Genomic DNA, 22,971 nt, shown 5'->3' on the forward strand with positions numbered 1-22,971 from the left:
TCCGGCAGGAAAGCGCAGGCTCGGCGCTACCGCCCACGCTCGCTCCTGCCGTCGGTGTCTGGCTGGGGCCGCGCGTGACCGGCATGAGTGCGTTCGCGGGCCAGTGACCGCGTCAGGGATGGACTGCGGCTCCGTCACGAACGAGAGGCCGAAGCGCCGCCGGCGGCTTCTGCTCTCCCTGGTCGCCGGCCGCGGTGGAGGCCCTGGAGGCCGCGGCGTCCCCACGCGCCACCTCCTGCCCGGGCTCCTCGGCGGTCTGGGGGCGCTGCGCCTCCGCGCCCCGGCGGCCCGCGGCGGCGCGTCACGTGCCTCCCCGCTGCTCCTCCTCCTGCTGCTGCCCTCCCCGCGCCTGGCTGCTGCCTCCCCGCGCCGGCCGCTGGCGGACTGGGAGCGCTCGCGCGCCGGGCCCTCGGCTGCCCTGGCGGGGCGCGGCTGCGCGAGGAGGTGCCAGCCGGGCCTGGCCCCGGGCGTCACCTGTGCGGCGGGCGCGGTCCACCTGTGCCTCGGCCAGGTGGCCGCCCTCGCTTCCTCCAGGAGAGGTGAGGGCCGGGGCGGCGGGAGCTGGGCGGGTCAGCCGAGGTCGCCGGGCTCCTCTGGGCGTGGGGATGAAGGTCTGTCTGGTCCCGCCCTCTGGGCCACGCAAACCTGGGCTTCCTCGGGTGAAAAGACCCGAATTATTCGGAATGCGGGCACCAGGTGTCTGGCGCAAAGCGTGATGGGCTGCGGCGGGGTGGGGTTGGGGGCGGTGCGTGCGGACACAGCGCACGCGCGTTTGTAGAGCCGTTTTGTCAGGTGCACAGCGTTTGGGGGCTCGGGTGAAGGGGTGTGCAGGAAGCTGGCAAGTTGAGGCTCGAAGCTCTGGGAGACGAAGGGATTGTTTCACAATTTAATTGCAAACTCTCGTGGGTTCATTACTCTGCCTGGCACTTTTCTGGGAACTCGGAATGGTTATCAGTCAACAAACTCTTTTCCTTCTTGGCGCTTAATTGTAGCAGAGGAGATTAATATATATACATATATAATAATATTTGGTAAATGTTGTCGGAAAAAATAGAGGGGGTAAAGGTTGGGAGGTGGAGTGGGCCTTCAGTTGCTAATTTAAATGGAGTCCTCGGAAGAAGTTTGCTTCATTGAGAAGTTGGCATTTCATTAAATACTTTAAGGAGGTGAGAGCAGTCCACGGCCTGCATGAGATTAGACCCAGTTTACTAGATTACAAATTGCCGATTAAAAAATCATCCGGGAGAATCCTTATTAATTAGCAAACTTGGCAAAAATCTAACTTTGGATAGTCTATGCATATCCATCAGTGGCTCTCAGTAACTACACTGATGGCTATTTAAGAAAACGTTTTTCTCAACAGACATGGTCGGTGAATGTTAGTTGCATCTAAAATTTAAGAATACCTTTGGCGGGGCTTCCCTGGTGGCGCAGTGGTTGAGAGTCCGCCTGCCGATGCAGGGGACGCGGGTTCGTGCCCCGGTCCGGGAGGATCCCACATGCCGCGGAGCGGCTGGACCCGTGAGCCATGGCCGCTGAGCCTGCGCGTCCGGAGCCTGTGCTCCGCAACGGGAGAGGCCACAGCTGTGAGAGGCCCGCGTACCGAAAAAAAAAAATACCTTTGGCTGGGGGAGAAACTGGTTGGTAGTGCAAAGAGTGAAAGCAGCTTTATGTCCAGAGGCTGGGAAATGAGTGGTGAACTCTGTCAGTGTCCTGCAGTACCTGTGAGTCTTTATTTCTGTACTTTGCCTTTTGTTGCTCTTTTTTTGACAAACTGGTAATTTGTGATTTGGTTTCCTCTCATAATTCCATCAGCTAATGAGAATTTTGACCCTTTGTCTTCAGGCTAGTGGTCTGTTTGGTGTCCAGGGTTCTCAGTAGAGCTACTTAGACTTAAGGATGTTTATGAATAGGAAATTTGTGCTCAGTTTCCTCCCCTGTCCAGGGCTAGCTTTGGGCTCAAATAGTGTGTGTGTTTTCACATCCTTTTGATATGCTGATGGCCCCCCCAAAAGGAGAATTACATATTACACTTTAACATAGCTCTCTTTACTTGTTTCCCGGTTATTAGTGGGAATTCATAGTTCTTGGGCCTCGTTTTGTTATCACAATAAAGGAGGAAAAGTGAGTCAGAGGTGTTCCCAGTGCCAGAGTACTGCTGCGTCCCCAGGCGCTGCCCTATGATAGAGGCAAGACGGAATCACCCTCCATCAGCCAGAGTTGAGGGCCAAGTGACAAGTGACTAGGCCCTTTCTCCTCTTTTCAGCCCACAATGTATCTTTGAAATAAGCTTGCTTGCAGTTTTGTTTTAAATCACATGAATGATTATTGTTATTAGAAAGAAGGAATTTGGGACTAGAATAATCCCGTCACTTTTCACAAGCCAGTTCTAGACCCAGATGTTCTCAAGTTCCCTGACCCACGGGACAGTCCAGCACGGTTCTGAAGTGGGCAGGGTGGCTTGTAAAGAGACTTATATATATACATATATATTAATATATGTATATATATTATACATTGCACCTGTAAGAGGTACAATCATTCATTCATTCATCTAGCAGCCATCCAGCTCGGGCTGTTCTGTGTCAGGGTCTCTTCTCATGGAGGCCCAGGGCTGGAGATAAAGGATGGAAAAAGAAGAGCCAGATTTAAGTGAGCGCACTTAACGTGAAAAGGGAAGACCATAGGTGAGGAGCAGAAAGGGGTTCATCTCAAACTCTCTTTCTAGATAGTCTCTAGATTTGGATCTTAGAATTCTTACAATTGAATTTTCTTTTAAGTTATTTCTGGCCTGCAGTATACCAGGCCCTCTCCTAGTGACACAAAAGTAACTGGCCGCTCTGGGGGAGCTTGGACTAATATACAGACATGGGAATAAACGTAAGTGCTGTGGTAGAGCTATCTGTACCGGGCTGAGAACACAGATAAGGAAGCAATAAAGGTTGCTCCCTGACCTGGGAGGAGGGAGCAGAAAGAACCTTACAGGGTAGCATGATGCCCTGCCCGGAACATAATGGGTGCTTAGCACGTTGTCACATTGGATGAGGAAGGGTAAAAAGGATGCTTAAAATTTACCAGTTGAGAAAGGGGAGCAAGCCAACCTTAAGGATGGAGTACCAAGGTCTGCACGTGCAGTAAACAGAATAGTTTAGGTGGCTAGAACAAAAGCTGAAACGATAAGTGGCTAAATTAGGACAGGCTTTGTATGCCTTGCCAAGGGCCTTACACTATAGGCTAGTGCTTCTTTGAATCTAAACACCATCCGGCCCACCTTTTTTTTTAACCATTAAACACACACATGCATACACGAGTTGTTGCATTTTATATTTTGTCAGTCTGCAAACCGTGTTTGGTATAGAGTGATTCCTGGCTCTCTGGTACTTACCTTGGTGCAGACTGTGACCACAGCCACCCCACTCCTTCCACGTTGCTAGTAATTTGGGAACCACTGCTGTCGTCTTACAGAAAAGCAGCAGGTCTGTAGGGTCCTATCCATGTCACATTTTTTGCTTACTTGGAATTTCCTTTGAGTGTTTACGGGTTGAGAATAAGAGTTGATTAGCTGAAGTATTTTTCTGGTCATTTAGGACAGGTACTGAGAAAACCTTTGAACTTTGAGTTAGTAGATGACTATTCTGTCTTCTCCCACTCTTCTACAACACCTGGCATCATGGAAAAGTAAGAACAAGTATGAAGCAAGATTTTTATATAGCTATGTTTATTACATTTAAATGAAAGATTTTTTTATTTTATATCGTCCATCTCTCATTTTCTGTCAAAATGCCTTTTTTAGTGTGATTGTAAGGAGGTATTATGTTTAAATGTCCTTTCTTGACAAAATTACAAGTTCGCATTGCAATTGTTCTGTTTTTTAAAAGCTGTTTTTTGTGGTTTTTGGAATACAAAAGCCAGGAAACCATTACTATCTACCTCCTTCAAATGAGCACCTTGAAACAGGTTTACAAAACAGGTTGGATCTGTGGTTAAACGCACAGAAATCCATAGCAAAGGTAATATATAAATTGTTAGAACACATCTCTCCAAAGATAGGCTTTTACAAAGACAAGGAAAGAAAACTACAGACCAATATCTTTATGAAAACACTAGCAAACCAAATCCAGCAATATGTAAAAAGGAGTATATACCATGACCAAGTGGGATTCTGTCTCAGGAATAGCAGGTTCACTTAACATCTGAAAAATCTATTCATGTAGTACGCCACATCTACAGCATACAGGAGAGAAACTACATGATCATCCCAAAAGACAAAGAATTTGACAGAATTCCATACCTCTTCGTGTTAAAGAACACTTGACAAGTTTGGAACAGAAGGGACCCGCCTCACCTTATAAAGGGCATCTGAAATACCCACAGCTACCATCATACTTAATGGTGAAAGAAGGAGTGTTTTCCCTCCAAAGTCTGGAGCAAGGATGTCTGCTGTCACCATTCCGTTCAACACTCTACTAGAAGTTCTAGCCGGGGCAGTTAGGCAAGAAAATGAAAAGGCATCCAGATTGTAAAAGAAGTAAATTATCACTGTTCACAGATGACATGACCTGGTACATAGAAAACTCTAAGGAATTCACTAAAAAAAACTATTAAAGCTTATAAACAAATTTAGCAAGATTGCAGGATACAAGATCAATATACAAATTGTACACAAACAAAAGTCAGTTGTATTTCTATGTACTAGCAACGAAAAATCTAAAAAACAATTCCCTTTACAGTAGCATCAAAAGGAATAAAATACTTAAATTTCACCCAAAAAAAGCACAAAAGTTATACTCTGAAATATATATAACATTATTAAAGAAATTAAAGACCTAAATAAATGGAGAGACAGCCCAAGTTCATGGTTGGAAGAATTTAGTATTGTTAAGATGGCAGTACTCCCCCAAACTGACCTACAGATTCAACACAATCTCTATCAAAGTTTCAAGTGGCTTCTTTGCAGAAATTGATAAACTGATCCTAAAATTCACATGGAAATGCAAGGGACTCAGAATAGCCAAAACAATCTTGAAAAAGAACAAAGTTGGAGGACTCACTTCTTGATGTCAAAACTTACTACAGAATTACAAGTAATCAAGAACATGTGGCACTGGCAGAAGGGCAGACATATAAATCAATGGCATAGAATGTAGAATCCACAGATAGATCCTCCCACTTACAGTCAGTTGATTTTTGATGAGAGTCACAAGACAATTTAAGGGAGAAAATAGTGTGGGACAACTGGACCTCCACATGCAAAAGGATGAAGTTGAACCCCCATCTCACACCATATACAGAAATCAACTCAAAAGGATCAAAGACCTAAATGTGAGACCTAAGACTGCAAAACTCTTAGGAGAAAACAGATGTAAATCTCTGTGTGCCCAGATCAGCCAGTGGTTTCTTAGATATGACACCAAAAGCATAAGGAACAAAAGAAAAAGGTAAATTGGACTTAATTAAAAAGTTTTGTGCTTCAAAAGGCACCATCAAGAAAGTAAAAGCCAACCCACAGAACGGGAATATTTGCAAATCACACATATGATACGGAACATGTATCTAAAATGTATAAAGAATGCTCTTAATCCAGTAATAAAAAGATAACCCAAATTTTTTAAATGGGCAAAGGGTCTGAATGAATATTTCTCCAAAGAAGATATACAAATGGCCAATAAGTGCATGAAAAGATGTACGTCATTAACCATCAGGGAAATGCAAATCAAAACTACAATGAGATACCACTTTACACCCAATAGGATAATTGTAATAAAAAAGACAGATAATAACAATGTTGAGGATGGGGAGAAATTGGAACCCTCATACAGTTAGTCCTTCAACTGATGACAAGGTAAAAAAAACTTGGCGTATCTATACAATGAAATATTATTTGGCAATAAAAGGAAATATGCCGACATACTACACTGGTGGGTGAACCTTGAAAATATCACTGTGTGTAAAAGAAACCAGTCACAAAATATCACATATCCTAATGATTCTATTCAAATGAAATGTCCAGAGTAGGCAAATTCATAGAGACAGAAAATAAGTGATTGCTGGGGGGAAGTAGGAAGATGAGGGGGTGATAGCTAGAGCATAGCTAGAGGGTATAGGGTTTCTTTGGGGATGATGAAAATGTTCTGAAGTTTATTGTGGGATGGTTGCACAGCACTGTAAATATACTGAAAACAACTGGAGTATACATTTGAAATGGGTGAAGCATATGTATCTAAGTTATGTCTCAATAAAGCTGTTGTAAAAAACCAGATAGACTTTTGAGGTATGCCCTGTTTTTTCATGGTGCTGAGTTGCTTTTGTTTACCATCAAACATCCACCTGTTTACCATCCACCTGTTTTGAACTGTATTGTCCTTTCCATTCTAGAGCTTAGCGTCTGTGCTGGGAGCCTGCATCTGGAGAGCAAAAGGAGAGATTTCACCTCTTCTCGGAGTAGGAAGCTCTACTTTGACACCCATGCCTTCGTGTGTTTACTCGAAGAAAATGGTAATCCTCTCTCATTTGGTTACTCAGTGCCATAGAAAAACACTATAAATTAGGACTTCCCTTATGAGCTTATCGAATTTTTCATATTTCCCTTTGACTTTTAAGTCTGTAGGTAATCTTTTGGTCAGTCTCCATTTTTTAAGTCCTTGTTTTTTGTTTAAGGACATTTTTGCTTCATCCATACAATTGAGACTTTTCTCCCACATACTCTCTTTGTCCAAGTGAAGTGTATGTTTATAATATTACTCTGGAAGTATGGTATTATAGGTGAAAAATTAGACATAAGCCAGCAAAACTCAGGAATGATTCCTATGACAGCTGTCTAAGCACGAAAGTGATAGTTTTATTCCTGTGCATCTTGTGTGCTTTAAAATTTTTATGAAATTAAAATGTTCCTGAGCAACAATTATTGATAATTCCAACTTGTGATTTTTTAAAAATATTCAGACTTTTTCTCTTACTGCTGTTGAGTTAACTAATGTAAAAGATTGCTGTGACATGTATGAGTTATTGAAAGTGCACTTAACATATAGGTAGCATTCTCATATTTAATCTTATCTAGACAAATATACAATTTAATACACATTATAATTCTCTCTACTGTGACACATATATTCTCAAAATCAGAATCTCAGATATCATAGCTTATGTCTGAAATAAATCTGTGTTTTGACTTTATTGTATAGTTATTCATCCTGTTGCGTGTGTTCATATCTGAAAAGCTGCCCTGTGTAGACGTGCTTTACATGCCCAGGACACTGTGTTGGGGTGGATCTCTCTGTGCTTATGTGGGACGGTTAGCAGCTCTGGATTCGAGCTCTGCCACGTTCCAGCTGCTTGGTCTCACAGTCCTTTCTGCCTTCTCAGTTCCCATTTCTCCCTTGGTAAGAATTCCAAAGAGCCCTTTGAGTGTTAAGTAATGTACTTGAATGCACTTTGGGAAAACTGTCACAATGCCCTGTGATAATTTTTACAGCTTTTCTTCTCAAACTTGAAACAGTTAGCCTTTTTCACCAAGACTTCTTTCAGCTCAGAATTTAAAAAAGAAAAGTAAAAGTGAGAAGAGGGGCATCTAAAATTATCTTGTTAAGCAGAAGTCTTTCTACTTTTCTTTTTCTTTCGTTCTGTTTCTTTTTCTTTTTTCTTTTTGATGGACCTGTGTTCTTGTATTCAAAGTAACCAACTGTAAAAAGACATCTTAGAGATAATAGGGGCATCTCAACATACACTAGATGTTTGATGATATTAAAGGAACATCATTAATTTAGTTACGCGTAACTATGGCCAGGTAGCTGCAGTGGTCCCAAATCCTGTTTCCCAGTGTGAGGTGGTATTTGCTTCCCCTCCCCCCTTTCAAAATCCATTTATTTATTTATTTTTGACAAATTAGAAATAGCAGATGTTGAATGTTTAAAATATGATGTTTCAATATATGTACTGCCTGCTTTTCTTGATTTTCAAACCCTGGCCCATGAATATTTGCATATTTCAAGACCAGTGATGTGAAGACCCCACTGGATATAGGGTGTGAAGGTGCTTACATGAATGATGGGTGTCTGCGATGGCTGGGTTAGGATAAGGCCAGGAAGGACCCCTCGAGGAATGCTCCATCCTTTATCCCTTTTTCTCTCCAGAGTTATGTCTCTTGATTCACAAAACTTTCTCTGTGTCTGTAATCTCACTAGCCCTGATTCTGTCCCATTCTCTCATTCCTACAAAAAATTAATTTGCATATGTCAACCCAGGAGGTTTTCAGGCTTCTCCTTTTTCTTATCCTTTCTCCTCCTATAGGTGGTTCTAAATTATAAGGCTTTAAAGTTTCTTTTCTTATCAGCGTAAGTTCTCTTTGGTCTCCCTCTTTCTTTTCTTCATAATTTCCAAACCTAATTATGTTTAACTATGAACTCTTATTAATAAGTTTTAAAATTTTCAAAAGACATGTTCATTTTTAAAAACTTAGGAAGACAGAAAAGAAACAAGAAAAGCTACTCTGAATCCCAGTACCAGAGTTAAACAGTGTTCACATTTGGGTGATTTTTTTCTAGCTGTTCATGACCCACACATTGAAAATTAAAGGATTTTGAATGAAGTGAAAAGAGTAGGTCTTTGGAGGTCTTTTTGTCTCCTTTAAATTTGTTGCTTTCTATTTTTTTTATTATAAAATATGCTTAATCTCATCCAAATTGAATCAGTTATAACTTTATCCAAAAAAATGTGCCATGGATTAATGACAAGAATCAGTAAATTCTTCTGAAGTTCTTACAGCTGGAAGTATTTTTTTTTTTTTTGCGGTACGTGGGCCTCTCACTGCTATGGCCTCTCCCATGGCGGAGCACAGGCTCTGGACGCGCAGGCTCAGCGGCCATGGCTCACGGGCCCAGCTGCCCTGCAGCATGTGGGATCTTCCCAGACCGGGGCACGAACCCGTGTCCCCTGCATTGGCAGGCGGACTCCCAACCACTGCGCCACCAGGGAATCCCGTAGCTGGAAGTATTTAACGGAAAGTATTGTATTCCAGGGACTTATGCATCTTAAGCATTTAAAATTAAGCATTTTAATTAGAATTTTCAATGTGAAATATGTTACTACCTAAAGTTATTAAAAACAGTAGCACTGCTGAGTTGAGTCTTTAGGTAATTCAGTTCAGCAGCATTTATTGAGTATAAAAGAATATATTTTTTCCAGTTTGAGCCCCCCCCAACTCGTGATTGAGGAAAATTATGGAAGAAAAATATAAGAGCCAATTTAGTCTTTTAACATTAAGTAAATTAACAGCTGAATTATTATTTATATAGCCACTGATTTGACTGATTTGTGCTGGAAATAAAATAAGCTTTCTCTACTTAAGTAAATTATTTTTTACTAACATATACATTTTGAAATTAAGGAAGTCACATCCATTGTAGAAAATTTAGACAACACAATTACCTAGAATCTTTGTTAAATTACAGAAGAAATAAATTGTATCTATAGTTTTGAGTCTTGCATCTTTTCACTTGACCTTGCACTGCAGGCATCCCCTGTGTCATTATGCATTCTCTTTTTGAAAACATGGTTTTTGATGGCTAGGAGGGACATCAGAGCTCAGTCATCCCAAGCCCTCATTTTACACGAGGAAACACTCCGATGTGTCCTACTTGTTCCAAGTGACAGACACATCACAGCCTGTGGCTAGACTCTACCCTCCTGCTACACTAGGCTTTCCACCTGCTTCTGAATTCAGACATCCACTTGCATGTGTCAGTTTGCATTCTCCCCCTTTCTATGAAGGATTTTTTTATTCTGGCAACTAGAGTCTCCTGAGTGACTGTCTTTGTGTGTTTGCCTAGGGTTTACTACTCAACAAGCAGAAATCATTGTCTCTGCCTTAGTCAAGATCATGGAGGCCAACATGGATATCGTCTACAAAGATATGGTCACCAAGATGCAGCAGGTAGCTTTGCTGGGGCACTTGAGCAAATTTGAAATCTAATGAGTATTATTTGTAATATATGTTTTGGGATAATATTCTGTTGAAAAGCATATAGTAATTTTAACATAAACGAGAGACAGATGGTTACAGTGGCATAAAAAATATTTATTCAAAGCTATTTAGTCAGCTGTTACAGAATCACTTAGGTTTGAAAACTGACTATTCTAGTCAACCGTGTTTTAATAAATGGAGATGTGGCTAGAATTACAGCAGCTGGTCCTCTGACTGCCACCCTTTTAACTGTGATTCACTTGATGCCGACACTGGAAATGAGTTCTTATTCTTTTCTCATTTTCAGACAGAGGAGGACCTTGCTGAACCTCTTTCTTTGTTCCCATGTCCTTCTAGTTTCTCAATAAGATGATACTGGGTAGAGACAGTAGGAGGTAGAGTTCCTAGGCCAGACTAGGTTATATGTTTTGGTTTTCTTTTCCCAGGAGATCACTCTTCAGGAAATAATGTCTCAGATTGCCAATGTGAAAAAAGATATGATTATTTTGGAGAAGAGTGAATTTTCAGCCCTCAGATCAGAAAATGAGGTAAAACTAAAGAACCACTCATATTTACCAAATGCTTTATATTAAGACATTGAGATATGATAGACACACACAGAAGTGTACAAACAAGTGTACGTACGTCTCGATGAATTTTCAGTATAGACTATCAGTCAAATCAAGAAATAAAAAAATATATATATTAAAAAAAAATAGACAGTGACCAGTGCCCCAGAAGTGCTGTGGACGCCCCCTTCTGGTCACACCTCCCAAGCGGAAGCCATTATCCTGGCTAACATGGCTGTTGAGTGGTTTGGCTGTTCCAGAACTTTATCGGATGGAATCACAGCGTGTCTTGCAGTGATAGGTCATTCTTTTGCATTGTTCATAGTATTATAGGAATATGCCGCGTTATTCTACTGCGACGTATATTAGAGTTGTTTCCAGTTTGAGGTTATTATGAATAAGTGCTGCTGTAAAATATCGCTTCGTTTCTTCAAGTGTGGTGTTTGGGATCAGCGTTTAAATAAGTGCTATCTTCGTGTCTTCCTTTATTTTCAGCCCTATTTAAAGTCCCATGAAGGAAGTTCATTTATTATCTGTTGGTCTTAATCTTATAAGAAACCGCCTAGCAAAAGATCCTTCTTTTGCTAGGAAAAGGTAAACTGTGAAACTGTCAAAGTTGTCTGGAAGTCAGTTATTTGAGGGCAGAATTAGTTCAAAGAAAAACTGAAGGAGGAATTAAAGCAGGGGCTCTGAAGGGAGAGGAATATATTGAAAACCGTTGTGTTACTAATTTTATGTGGCCTTCAAGATGGATTAAGACGTATCTCAAGACACACCATGATTGTAGTACCATCCTGGCACGACAGTCATTTCTGCCACTGAGACTATTCAATTATGCTTGTATTCTGAACGTGGCCGAATTTGTGTTGAATGAGGAAAGAACTTGTTCACAAATACATGTTCTAATGGTTGTTTATTATGTTTTTCATAATCTTCTAAATATATCCTTGACATTTCTTGTTAATGTGTTTTTAGAAAATAAAACTTGAACTACATCAGTTAAAACAACAAGTAATGGTAAGATCTTCATTCCTGTTTGCTTGCTTGTTTATAATTACATAAGCTTAGTAATAAATATAATGTCCGAAATACTTATATGTTCTTAAAAACTTAATTCTGTGTTAAATATTTGTGTGATGTGTCTCGAAAGTACACATTGGAAGATTTAACCAAGAACATAGCCAATGAATAAGTTACTGATGTCTGTAACCAAATTCATTAGGAAAATTGCGATCTAGAAGGAATGAAGTCATTTTTAAATAAAAAATTTTCTAAAATAGCCACCTGGAACCCTTAGACTATCGTAGGAGAGACTGTCTTTAGAGAACTACACGCGATTTTAAACCGCCGACTGTGCCAGCTGTTTGATTTTTTAAGTCGAAAGGACATTGATGTTAAGGAAGAAAAAATTTTGATGAGTGTCAGTAGGAAGACTTTACTTAAACCAGAATTTAATATTTTACTTTTTTGAGTCCATCTCTGCTTTCCAAAGTTGTCCAAGGAACAGCTTGATTCATAAATTTCACAAGGTGATTGCATTGGGAATCTTGAGGTTAAAAGCAACAATCACCCACTCTAGACTGACTTAAACATCAAAGGGGAATTATTTGTATATATAATTGGGAAGTCCCAGCAGGGCTGACTGCAGACGTCGCTTAGCCAGTCTCCTGACCCCGTTAGTCTCCAGCTCCGCTCCTGTGCGCGCCCCTGGCCCGGCCCTTTCCCCCTTCCCCCCTTCCCCCCTTCCCCCCTTCCCCTTAGCCCCTTTGGGTGGAGCAGTGGAAGCAGCAGGGAAGGCGCACATCCTCAGAGTTTGGATCTCTTACTTTGGATTTCTTTCTTTCTTTGTTGTTTGCCCTCCCACTAGGATGAAGTGATCAAAGTCCGAACAGATACCAAATTAGATTTCAGTCTAGAAAAGAGCAGAGTAAAAGAATTGGTATGTTTCTTTACTAAAAATATAGTATGAATTAATTCCTTTGCAGGATGGAACATTTGGTCAAGTCTGTTTACATACCATTCAGAAGTATTGTTAAATATTTACCTGTATATCATTGTTAGACACAGTTTTTTCTTTATTTTGACTATAGTTTGAATTAAGGCTTAAATTTGATGCTTTCAAAAGTAACACTAAAATTAAAATCTTGGTCAAAGCAAGTTTGAATCTTGTATGTTTCAGAGATACTAAATTGTGTCACTTAGGCATGAATAAAGAAATTAAATTCAATCTTGATCTATTTGATATTGACTTAAACCTCTTCTGGTCCCGACTTTTCAAAAGTTAAGTTGATTATCTGATTTGAGTAATATTAAATTATTAATATTAAATAACATTAAATTCTATGTTAAAAATTCAAGATTTAAAAAATATTTCCATATGGTTTTTTTTAATAGAGAAATTTTAATGACTTTACTGCATTGTTTTAAAGTGCAAATTCTAAATGATTCTTGAAGTTATATCAAATTGAAATTTTCTATTAGGGAAAGTAGTGCTATATATTTGTTACCAAAAAGATATCACAAAATGTGGGTTGTAAATAAGTGGAAGGGATATATATATATATATATATATATATATATATGACATAATATATATATATGTGTATATATATATATGTCAGTGCAACAACTTGTGGGATCCATGCCCAAGACCTAAGAAAACTGTGGAAATATTGCTCCGCTTCCCTTTGAAATGCCTGTTTATGTGCATTTCAAAGGTAATACATATAAATACAATGTTTTTCCCTCAGGGCTTTCACAGTAACTTCTTGTAAATTTTTTAATTTTAATGAGATATAATTGACATACAACATTACATTTCAGGTGTACAGTGTAATGATTCAATATTTTTATATATCGTGAAATGATCACCACAGTAAGTCTGGTTAACATCCATCACCCACATAGTTACAAAACTATTTTTCTTGTAATGAGAATTTTTAAGATCCCCTCTCTTGGAAACTTTCAGCGGTACAGTACAGTATTATTAACTCTAGGCACCACGCTGTGCATTACATCCCCAGAATGCAGTTATTCTGTAACTGGACGTTTGTATTCTTTGACCCCCCTTCTCCCATTTCACCCCCTCCCCGCCCACCTCTGGCAGCCACCAATCTGTTCTCTGTATCTGTGAGCTCGGGTTTTTTTGGGTTCTTTTAGATTCCAAATATAAGTGAGATCATATGGCGTATGTCTTTCCCTGTCTGACTTAGTTCACTGAGTGTAACACCCTCCAGGTCCATCCATGTTCTTGCAAATGGCAAGATTTTTTTAAATTTTATAACTGAGTAATACTCCATTGCATATATATATACGCACTGCGTTTTCTTTATTCATTCATCCATCGATGGACACTTAGGTTCCTCCCACGTTTTCGCTATTGTAAATAATGCTGCAGTGAACATGGGGTACGATAAGTTGGATGTTTTATATGTGTTGGGTTGCCTCTAGTGACTTTTAACCCGTCTGTCTTCTTGTTCAGGCTGTATTTGCATTTCTTTATTTATTAGTTAGATACCTTTTTTATTCTCAGCATAAAAAGAAATAGGGCATATACAGCATTTTTTACTAACAAAGAACTGGATGCACATGCAGAAACTGAGTATTCACAGTTTTTCATTGTCTCCTCATTTTTCACAATTTACTTTTAACCAAACTGTGCTACAATGATAAATGAAGCTAATATTGAAATTCAAACAAGTACTTAAGTGTATTTTGAAACTGCCTCTGGATTTCAAGAGTTAAGTTGAGCTTTGTTATACAGAATAATTATTATGTCTGTGTTACCTGTCTTTCTAGTCTTGAAACACTTTTAACCTTGAAGATTAAATCACTTAGTATTACTAAAATATGTGATGATCACTAGCATATGACTAGTATCTAGAAGAGGAAGAACTCTTTTGGTTACCTTTGTCCTCAGGGTTGTAGACTTAGCAGGAATTCCTTATTCACTTGATTTAGGAAGATTCCTGTAGCTAACCGAGCCAGGAAGAACTTCATTTAGGAGATTGGGAGATAGGGGATGTGAACATGGATTAAAGCCAGTGAATTTATGTGACTTACTAACCTAGCTGAGAAGTCGTTCTTGGTAATCCTAAATTCAGATTACTCTGAAGTGCAGGACAGTAGTATATTAGTATGTAGCTAGCATGAATTTAACTGCACTGAGGAAGATAAGCTATTCAAACCTCTCATTCTCTTGTTTAATAAAGTTATAATACTGTTTCAACAAAATTAACTGTGGTGATATTTACAGCCAGTTTCAAAAGCAATGTAGCCCGTAAACTGCTTTGGGGTGCAGGGAGATGGAGCTATATAGATGTTATTTTAAAAATCATGGCAGTCTGTCCTACAGAGTGAAGTAAGTCAGAAAGAGAAAAACAAATACCATATGCTAACACATATATATATGGAATCTAAAGGGAAAAAAATGGTTCTGAAGAACCTAGGGGCAAGACAGGAATAAAGACACAGACGTAGAGAGTGGACTTGAGGACACGGGGAGGGGGAAGGGTAAGCTGGGACGAAGTGAGAGAGTGGCATGGACATATATACACTACCAAACATAAAATGCTAGTGGGAAGCAGCCACAGGGAGATCAGCTCTCTGCTTTGTGACCACCTAGAGGGGTGGGATAGGGAGGGTGGGAGGGAGACGCAAGAGGGAGGGGATATGGGGATGTATGTATATGTATAGCTGATTCACTTTGTTATACAGCAGAAACTAACACAACATTGTAAAGCAATTATACTCCAATAAAGATGTTTAAAAAAAAATCATGGCAATATCAAGACTTAGGTTTTTCCTTTCTCTTGTGGTTGAGTCAATATTGACTTAGTGAAAACTGGAGTTTTAAGAGGTGCGGAAAATCCCATTCCACCCTGCCCTCTGGTGGTGATCTGGCGCATAGCGCTCTCTCTCTCTCTCTCTCTCTCTCTCTCTCTCTCTCTCTCTCTCTCTCTCTCTCTCTCTCTCTCTCTCTCTCCCCCTCTCTCTCTCTCCCCCTCTCTCTCTCTCTCCCTCCCCCCTCCCTCCCTCCCCCCCTCCCTCCCTGGAGTTGAGCATTCTTTGGTCCTGCAGCTGGTTCTTGGTTTGGGGTTTTGGGTTTTTTTCTTTTTTTTTTTTGCTCCTAAGCAATGCTGTTTCTATACTTTATCCCCCTAGTAGTCACAGGGGAACACTGTCTAGCTAGAAAGTTTCTAGATACTTCAAAACCATTAATTTTTTCCCCTATAACAACGTTAATTTATTGAAGTTTTTTAATTCTTCACTTAAATTATAGATTTTCATTTGCTCAGTTAAATCCTAACACCCACCACTAAGGAGATGTGTCTGATTTTGGTCTCAATGTCAACAAAATTGCACAATATCTTTGCATAGATATTAATAGCCAAAGGCAAGATACCATTTTAATTCTGGGTAGAACTAGTCAGTTCCCTTAGTAACACTGGATTATGACAATGCCCATGTGGGTTTGTTTTTTTCAATTAAAACCAACATGTGATGGTTTAGTGTATTTCTTGTATCTGTATATTTACATAGTGTTTTATAATCACAAGGCGACATCTATGTCACAGAATAATATTCCTTGAAACTTTTTTTTCCCCAACTTTATATCTTTTCTCTCTTCTGTCTAAGCCTCAAATAGTGACCAATTTTGTTTGTGGTTACAATGGGATAGCTCCTAAATTGAATTGTTACCCCACTTATTTCAACCCTCTCAAAGCCAAAAAGCATATGTCCATCTAAATTGGTCCCAGGGAATGCTGTTATAATAGTGGGAGGGACCTAGAGACAGACATCCCAGCAAAGAGATGAAAAGAGAAAACCAGCAGAGAGTGGTGGAGGATGACAAAAGGGAATCCAGATGTTGGAGCGATGAGTGAATATAAATAAGAAACCCCAAAACACAGATCAAAAGGAGAAGGCAAGTAGGCTACTTTACCCTAGGGGTGGCTTCTAGTGGTACATATTCTTGGAATTACTGAGACCAGAATATTTAAGGCACCAGAGGAGGAGAGAGAGGGGAATAAATCAGAATCTGACCTGTGTTACGTGTTTGTTTCAGTATTCATTAAACGAAAGGAAGCTGCTGGAAGTAAAAACAGAAATGGTGTCATTGGTAAGAAAAGATTCACTTTGCATCTTGCAGAACTGAAACTCTACCCTTGAAGCACCAACCCTTCCTTTCTTCCTCCCCTGGCTGCCACCATTCTATTTTCTGTTTATGAATCTGACTATTCTAGGTCCCTCATGTAAGTGGAATCATACAGTATTTGTCCTTTTGTGACTGGTGTATTTCACTTAGCATAATGTCCTCAAGATTCCTCCATGTTGTAGCATATGTCAGAATTTCTTTCCTTTTTAAGGCTAAATAATATTCCATTGTATGGATGTAGTACATTTTGATTATCCTTGTGGCCATTGTAAATAATGCTATGAACATGGGCATACAGATATCTATTGGAGTTCCTGTTTTCAATTATTTTGGGTATATATACCGAGAAGTGGAATATCATAGGATTTTTTAGAACATAAAATACTTAATTATCTTAATGAAACTTTAAATCTCAGTGATTGAAGAATAATAAGGAATGGAGATGTTTTATTATATTTTTAGCTTATGGCATGCATAACTTATTTACCATCCTATATTACCTGGGACCTTTGAAACCTGCAAGAGACTTCCATGAGAGAACACTAAACTATTCCTCTGGAATATTTTACTCATCCAGGCATTTATTTCCTTATTCATTACCTGAATTATTCATCACAGGGAACCACTTACTTGCCCTAGGACTTTTAGTGAAGTATTTCCAATGCTTTTATGCATTAATGAAATGTTACAAACCCTTTATAACATCAGCCAAACTTACCACCCTTTGGGAGTTAATTGTGTATCTGGTTTAACTGTATTATATTTGGGAAAGAACGCATATAGGTCCTTGGTATAGCCAAGCCTCATAATAATAAAACACTTGGCATTCGAACTATAAAGGAAGAAAACTTTCTAAAACTGAATAGAAATAGCATCAAGGGGAGCGCTGTTGCTTTTAGATTGCCTGAGATTCCATTCATTTTGTTAAAGCACTTTCTGTATACCTTTCACTAAGAGGAATTCAGAAGGATGAGGCTTAGTCATTGCCATTGAGAACAGACCAGCTTCATAATCTTAATCTTATTTTCAGAGCAGTCTATAATTTAAAAAGCTTCCCTCCATCAGTTATCACACTTGATTCTCTAAACAGCTTATGTGACGGCAGGGCCAGTGTTACCTTTTTCTTTGTCTCAAACAGAAGGAAACAGGCCTAGAGATAGCTATAGCCCTGACCAGTACAATACAGCATGAGGCTAGTAGAACTCAGACTAAAGCCCAGGTCTCCTTAGTCTGACCCTGCTGGGAAGGGACTCTAGGACTAACAGCAGAGGGGATGCATCCAAAGTGGTTTAATGCTGTGAATCTTTCTTTTAAAAGCACGCCCAGCAAGATCGGGCCATCACGCAGACAGACAGGAAGATAGATACCGAGGTTGCTGGCCTCAAAACCATGCTTGAGTCACACAAGCTTGATAATATTAAATATTTAGCAGGTAAGCCATTTTGTATCTAGATTAGTTAAAACAAGCTGAAAATAAATTTAAACAAAAAAAAAATTTTTTTTTAATTTTTTGGCCATGGCACGTGGCATGTGGGATCTTAGTTCCCCGACCAGGGATCGAACATGTGCCCTCTGCAGTGGAAGCGTAGAGTCCTAACCACTGGACTGCCAGGGAAGTCCTAAAATAAATAAAATTTATAAATTAAGTCAAAGACAAGATATTGCATTTGGTTGATTCTAACACAATTTTTTTTCATGTTTTAACATCTCTGAAATTGGAAGGCATCTTACAATTTCCAATAGATGGAATATCATACAATAATTGGCATTTTTTCTTTCTTTGTAAAGTACATGATTTTATTTACTACTATTGATGGAATCTTAAATTTCATGAGATACTGGCATCGAACTATAGTTATTTGGAGTTATTTTTCGTAACATTTAAGATGGAATATTTTACAGATAGTTGAGTTGTGATCTTTTCTGCTTCAATGGGTGACACTCCTTATAAGGTGTTATTTTCCTTTTGCAGTTTTTGAGCCAAAAGAGGGAAGGAAGATTCATGTACCAAAAAATATTACTTAGCCATTATTTTAACTCAGATTTAACATTTTGGATCAATCAATATTTTGAAGTCTAATAGTATTTAGAAGTAGGATTTGCTCATCAAGTTAAAAGGTGTGTCCCTGTGTGTTACATGTGCATATACTTTGTGACCACAGAATTTTTGTGATTCTGTACTTTTACTGAAAAGTTTTCTTGGATATTGGATGCATTTGTACTTTCAAGATGATGGTCTCAGGTGTGGGGTTTTCTAATAGGCAGGTGTTTCATGGGATGTGGCACATCAGTGAGCAAGCCAAGTTTCTTGGGTTTGGTTTTACTTTCTTGGTGGAAAAGTGTCTGTTTTCTTAATAAAAAGATGTTCCCGCAAGTAATTGTTCATAGAACTAATACTATGCACAATTGTTTTTTTTCTTACAGGATCTGTATTTACGTGCCTAACAGTAGCTCTGGGATTTTATCGTCTGTGGATATAATAAAGTATCTATTTAAAGAGCATTTTATTGTTTTGCCTTAAAATACCAGATTGCTGTGCTTTTTTTTCCTCATTTCCAATTTTAATGCTGATTTTTAATTTAATGCATATTATTTATTGTATGCAAATTATGGACATATAACCAAGGCAGAGAAGTGAGAAATTTCATAACTGCTTCTTCCATCTTTTCTGTTTAGTTGACTTTATAACTCTGAGTGGTGGTGGACGAAGCAAGGAAGACTCCACTCAGCTGGGCCAGTGAACTTGGTCTAACCTTTGGGACATACCAACAGTAAATATTTGTATAACTCTCCACAATTTTAAATCTTTTGTTTTAATGGAGGATTGGGGGTCTCCATTTAAAAGGCACAGGAGCTTTACTAAGTGCTGAAGAATCATTGTAACTGAATCCTCTTCACCTACTGACCCAGACCCTAATGTCAGCCGGTTGTGTTTCAAGGTTGTTAGAGGTTGTGTTAGAGGTTGTTTCAAGTCCGCTTGGTTGGTAGCCTCATGCTACATTGTACTTTACGCCCAAAAGAGATTTTTTTCTTGTAATTTCCACTGTCTTAGTTATTGTTCTGTTCATTTTCTGTGTGCCTTCCAGCTAGAAAATCTTGTTGCCTGATGAAGCACTGTGATTGGGATGCAGACTCTCTCAGCCTCCTAGAGTGGTAACTTCCTCTCCCTCCCTCCCTCCCTCCCTCTCACTTGGCCCCTTCTCCTCTCCTCCCTCTTGGTGTGAGAGTTGTTACAACGCCTCAGGTGTGGCACTGCCTCCCTAGAGAACAGGCTCACCCTCGGCGTGGAAGTCTACTTCAGTCTGTGGGACAGGCTTTCTTCCTTCTGGTCTTCCAAGGGAGGCACGAGGTGTAACTTCTGTAGCAATATCTAGATGTGTAGATAGTGCACGTACTTTCCAGAAATGTCTTTAATGAATACGCCTTTGCCCATTACAAGCTCAGGTCATAGGCTTTGAAAATTAGATAATTTTCATGCCAGGTATCCTAATCTAGGTTGATTTCTTTGGTTGTTAAAGACATTCTCATACCAACCTTACCTCTGTATTTAAAACAAATTCCAAGATACAACTGGGGGTATTTTGAAGACGCACATTCTCATCTTACTTGAATGACCTGCACGTAGAGAGAATAGCATTTGAGAAACGATGACACTGAATGGCACCTTCCTGTCTTTCTCCACATGCACACGTGTGCATATAACCTGGTCCAGTGGAGAAACCACATAGAGACTTCTGGATCAGACTGGTACAAGTGCCCATCGTCATTGTTCCATCCACACTGGTGAAAAGTTACCTTCTGTCCTTTGGGTGTCATTTCTAAACTTTGTAACGTGTAAGCCATTTGAAATGTTTGAAACATTTGTGTAGCATAAAGATTCTGAGCTCCAGATAAGTATAAACATCAAGTACTTTGGCATGAGTGGTGTAAGTTTCAAAGTGAATAATAATTTAATCTTTTTTCAACTAGATCCAAAATTATCTTAACTGGTTCATAAAACATTTTATAGATATATTCTTCCCCTTTCAGAGGAGCCCCAGAAAATACTGTACATTTAACAACTGCGCTAAGTATTAAAGAGTTAAATAAATGACATACCATTAAGACCACCTTTGCGATATAACTTTGGCTAGTAGGAGCCTGAAGGAGCTTGGAGCACAGACACTCCTCCAAAAAAAAGAATCCCCAAGAGGAAACAGTACTGTATGCAATTTTGTTTCAAAGCAAATAATAACTTTTACAGGTTAAAAACAGAAAGTGAAGTGACCTTATATCCTGACAAGATATTTTTAAAATAACATTTCAGTTCGGTGACTTTCTGTCCTCTGTCAGAAGTATTCCAGATGACATTCCTACTGGTGATGCTGGGGGCCACATCAGTCTGTCAGTTAATTTGGACCGCTGATTTTGCTGCAGAGTTCTCTGCAGTACGGAACAGCCCCCCCACCTTCCCTGCCTTGGGAACAGTGCACTTTCCTTTTGGTGACCTGGATTGCATGTGTATATGGAGGCTGGGAGGGTTCAGGACCATATTCCCTTTCTTTAGTCACGTGTATTATATTTGAAAAGCATAAGAGCCAGAAATACAAGTGTACCCTTCCTGGTGTGGACCCAGACGTCTGTGAACACGTAAGTGACTGGGACTGGACACAGTGTGATGGCTCCTGAGCTCACCTGGCTTAGAGGATGCAGGTCACTTTAGGAAATTCGGCATTAGCACTCATAAGGGGGAAGATGCCTGGCAAAATTCCCAGATACCCAGCGTCTAAGCACACGGGGAAATTAGCCATAGCCAGGTCCTGAAAATTACCCCTCCAGGCACAGGTGCCTAAAGCAGAATGTCAGGTGGACAGAATCTGTATTTCCTGTTCATGCACAAATCACTTAGGAGGTCCCTCCGCCCTCCTGCTTTCTCTCCCCTCCCCTACTCTTTATCTTTTTTTAAAGAGCTTAAACTCCAACCCCACTCCTTTCCTGGACCCTTAATAAGCGAGCCTGTTTGTGTGTACGGTTCTTTACAAGAAACCTGAATTTTTTTTTTTTTTTTTTTTTGCGGTACGCGGGCCTCTCACAGCTGTGGCCTCTCCCGTTGCGCAGCACAGGCTCCGGATGCGCAGGCTCAGCGGCCATGGCTCACGGGCCCAGCCGCTCCGCGGCGTGTGGGATCCTCCCGGACCGGGGCACGAACCCGCGTCCCCTGCATCGGCAGGCGGACTCTCAACCACTGCGCCACCAGGGAAGCCCCAAGAAACCTGAATTTTGATTTCTGTGCTGGTCTTAGTCCTCCGCTGGTTTTCCAGCTCAGTATCTAACAAAACTCAGTCTTAAGGTCTTCATCTTTTCCCTTAAGTATGCCAAGTACCTCAGCTGAGAAGTCACAAGTTCAGGAAGAAAGGCTTGACTCAAAGCAGCCATCTTACTGGAATTTGTCTCTGAACTCTTTAAAAACCAAAATCCTGAGCTGCGGTGTCTATGTCGCTGCCTGGGTGGTGTCCCTTGGCCGCCGCATGGAGCTACGGGCTCTTCCCTCTGCTCCAGGCTCCTCCTTTGCAGCCTCTCCTCCTGTTAATTAGCTGTGTCAGCGTTGGCAGGCACCTCTCTTCCTCCCCCCTGCTATGCTGTGTTCTTAAGAATTTTGGCGTCATTTCTGAACAAATGTCATATAGATGGCACTATGGAGCTCATGTCTAGAAAAGTGGCTTTTAACATATGTTTATCAAATGTGTTGTGACTTTTCTGACACTAAAGCAAAAACATGTTAATCAGGAATAATTTATTCTTTATATAAAATGTTTGAGACTGTTTAGCCTTTTATCGGAATTTCATTTGGAAAATATCAGTCTTTCTACAGATTTATAACCTATGTTCCTCTGATTATAACCCAAACCATTTCTTAACCCTTTCGTTACTTAAGCAAATATTCAATTACATTTTACTATATAATAGAGTGGGCATATTTTTATGATATAAAATAAAATATTTAATTCTCTATATGTGACTGATATACTTTTCTATCTGTTCCAATTGAATGTGAAAACTAGAACTTCTGCCTACGCTGTATTTCAACTATTATTCCCTCCAATTGTGAATGGTAACATTGCTGTATTATTTTTTAAATCTAATACCTAAACATTTGGATTTGCATAGAGGATACGTTTGAAAGTGATCGTTTGATTTACAAAATAAATTTTTTTTACTATTCAAAAGAATTCTTTTTGCATGCTCGTGTAAAGTGCTTTAACTCCTTGCTTGAGGGGAAATGAGGTTTATACGCAAGTTTTTAAAAA

The 22,971-nt window shown here is 39.8% G+C and overlaps 1 protein-coding gene across 6 annotated transcripts; it reads left to right on the forward strand.

Moving 5' to 3' along the window:
• On the forward strand, positions 1 to 22,893 carry MCUR1 (mitochondrial calcium uniporter regulator 1). Of its 6 annotated transcripts, XR_009543048.1 has the most exons (11): positions 4 to 539; positions 6,376 to 6,495; positions 9,825 to 9,928; positions 10,405 to 10,506; positions 11,503 to 11,544; positions 12,395 to 12,466; positions 16,595 to 16,648; positions 18,002 to 18,116; positions 19,109 to 19,168; positions 19,361 to 19,455; positions 19,771 to 22,893. XR_009543048.1 is itself a non-coding variant. In XM_060163655.1 (10 exons), exons 1-9 carry the CDS (start codon positions 119 to 121, stop codon positions 19,423 to 19,425), a joined length of 1,095 nt encoding a protein of 364 aa, XP_060019638.1. In that variant the 5' UTR covers positions 3 to 118; the 3' UTR covers positions 19,426 to 19,455; positions 19,771 to 22,893. The 6 variants fall into 6 exon arrangements, 5 of the variants coding, with proteins under 5 accessions (XP_060019641.1, XP_060019642.1, XP_060019638.1 ...); XM_060163655.1 differs by lacking the exon at positions 19,109 to 19,168 and having other exon boundaries at positions 3 to 539; XM_060163657.1 differs by having other exon boundaries at positions 19,361 to 22,893.
• The last annotated feature ends 78 nt before the right edge of the window (positions 22,894 to 22,971 follow it).

This window comes from Lagenorhynchus albirostris, chromosome 10 (assembly GCF_949774975.1).
Source record: "Lagenorhynchus albirostris chromosome 10, mLagAlb1.1, whole genome shotgun sequence".
Classification (NCBI taxonomy): Eukaryota; Metazoa; Chordata; class Mammalia; order Artiodactyla; family Delphinidae; genus Lagenorhynchus; species Lagenorhynchus albirostris.

What these genes read in the sequence shown, in the direction of transcription:
- MCUR1 (XM_060163655.1), top strand. Translation starts at nt 119, where the DNA reads ATGGACTGCGGCTCCGTCACGAACGAGAGGCCGAAGCGCCGCCGGCGG. An exon ending in GTGTTTACTCGAAGAAAATG is followed by an intron (nt 6,496 to 9,824) that starts GTAATCCTCTCT and finishes GTGTTTGCCTAG; the next exon opens with GGTTTACTACTCAACAAGCA. An exon ending in AGTTAAAACAACAAGTAATG is followed by an intron (nt 11,545 to 12,394) that starts GTAAGATCTTCA and finishes CCCTCCCACTAG; the next exon opens with GATGAAGTGATCAAAGTCCG.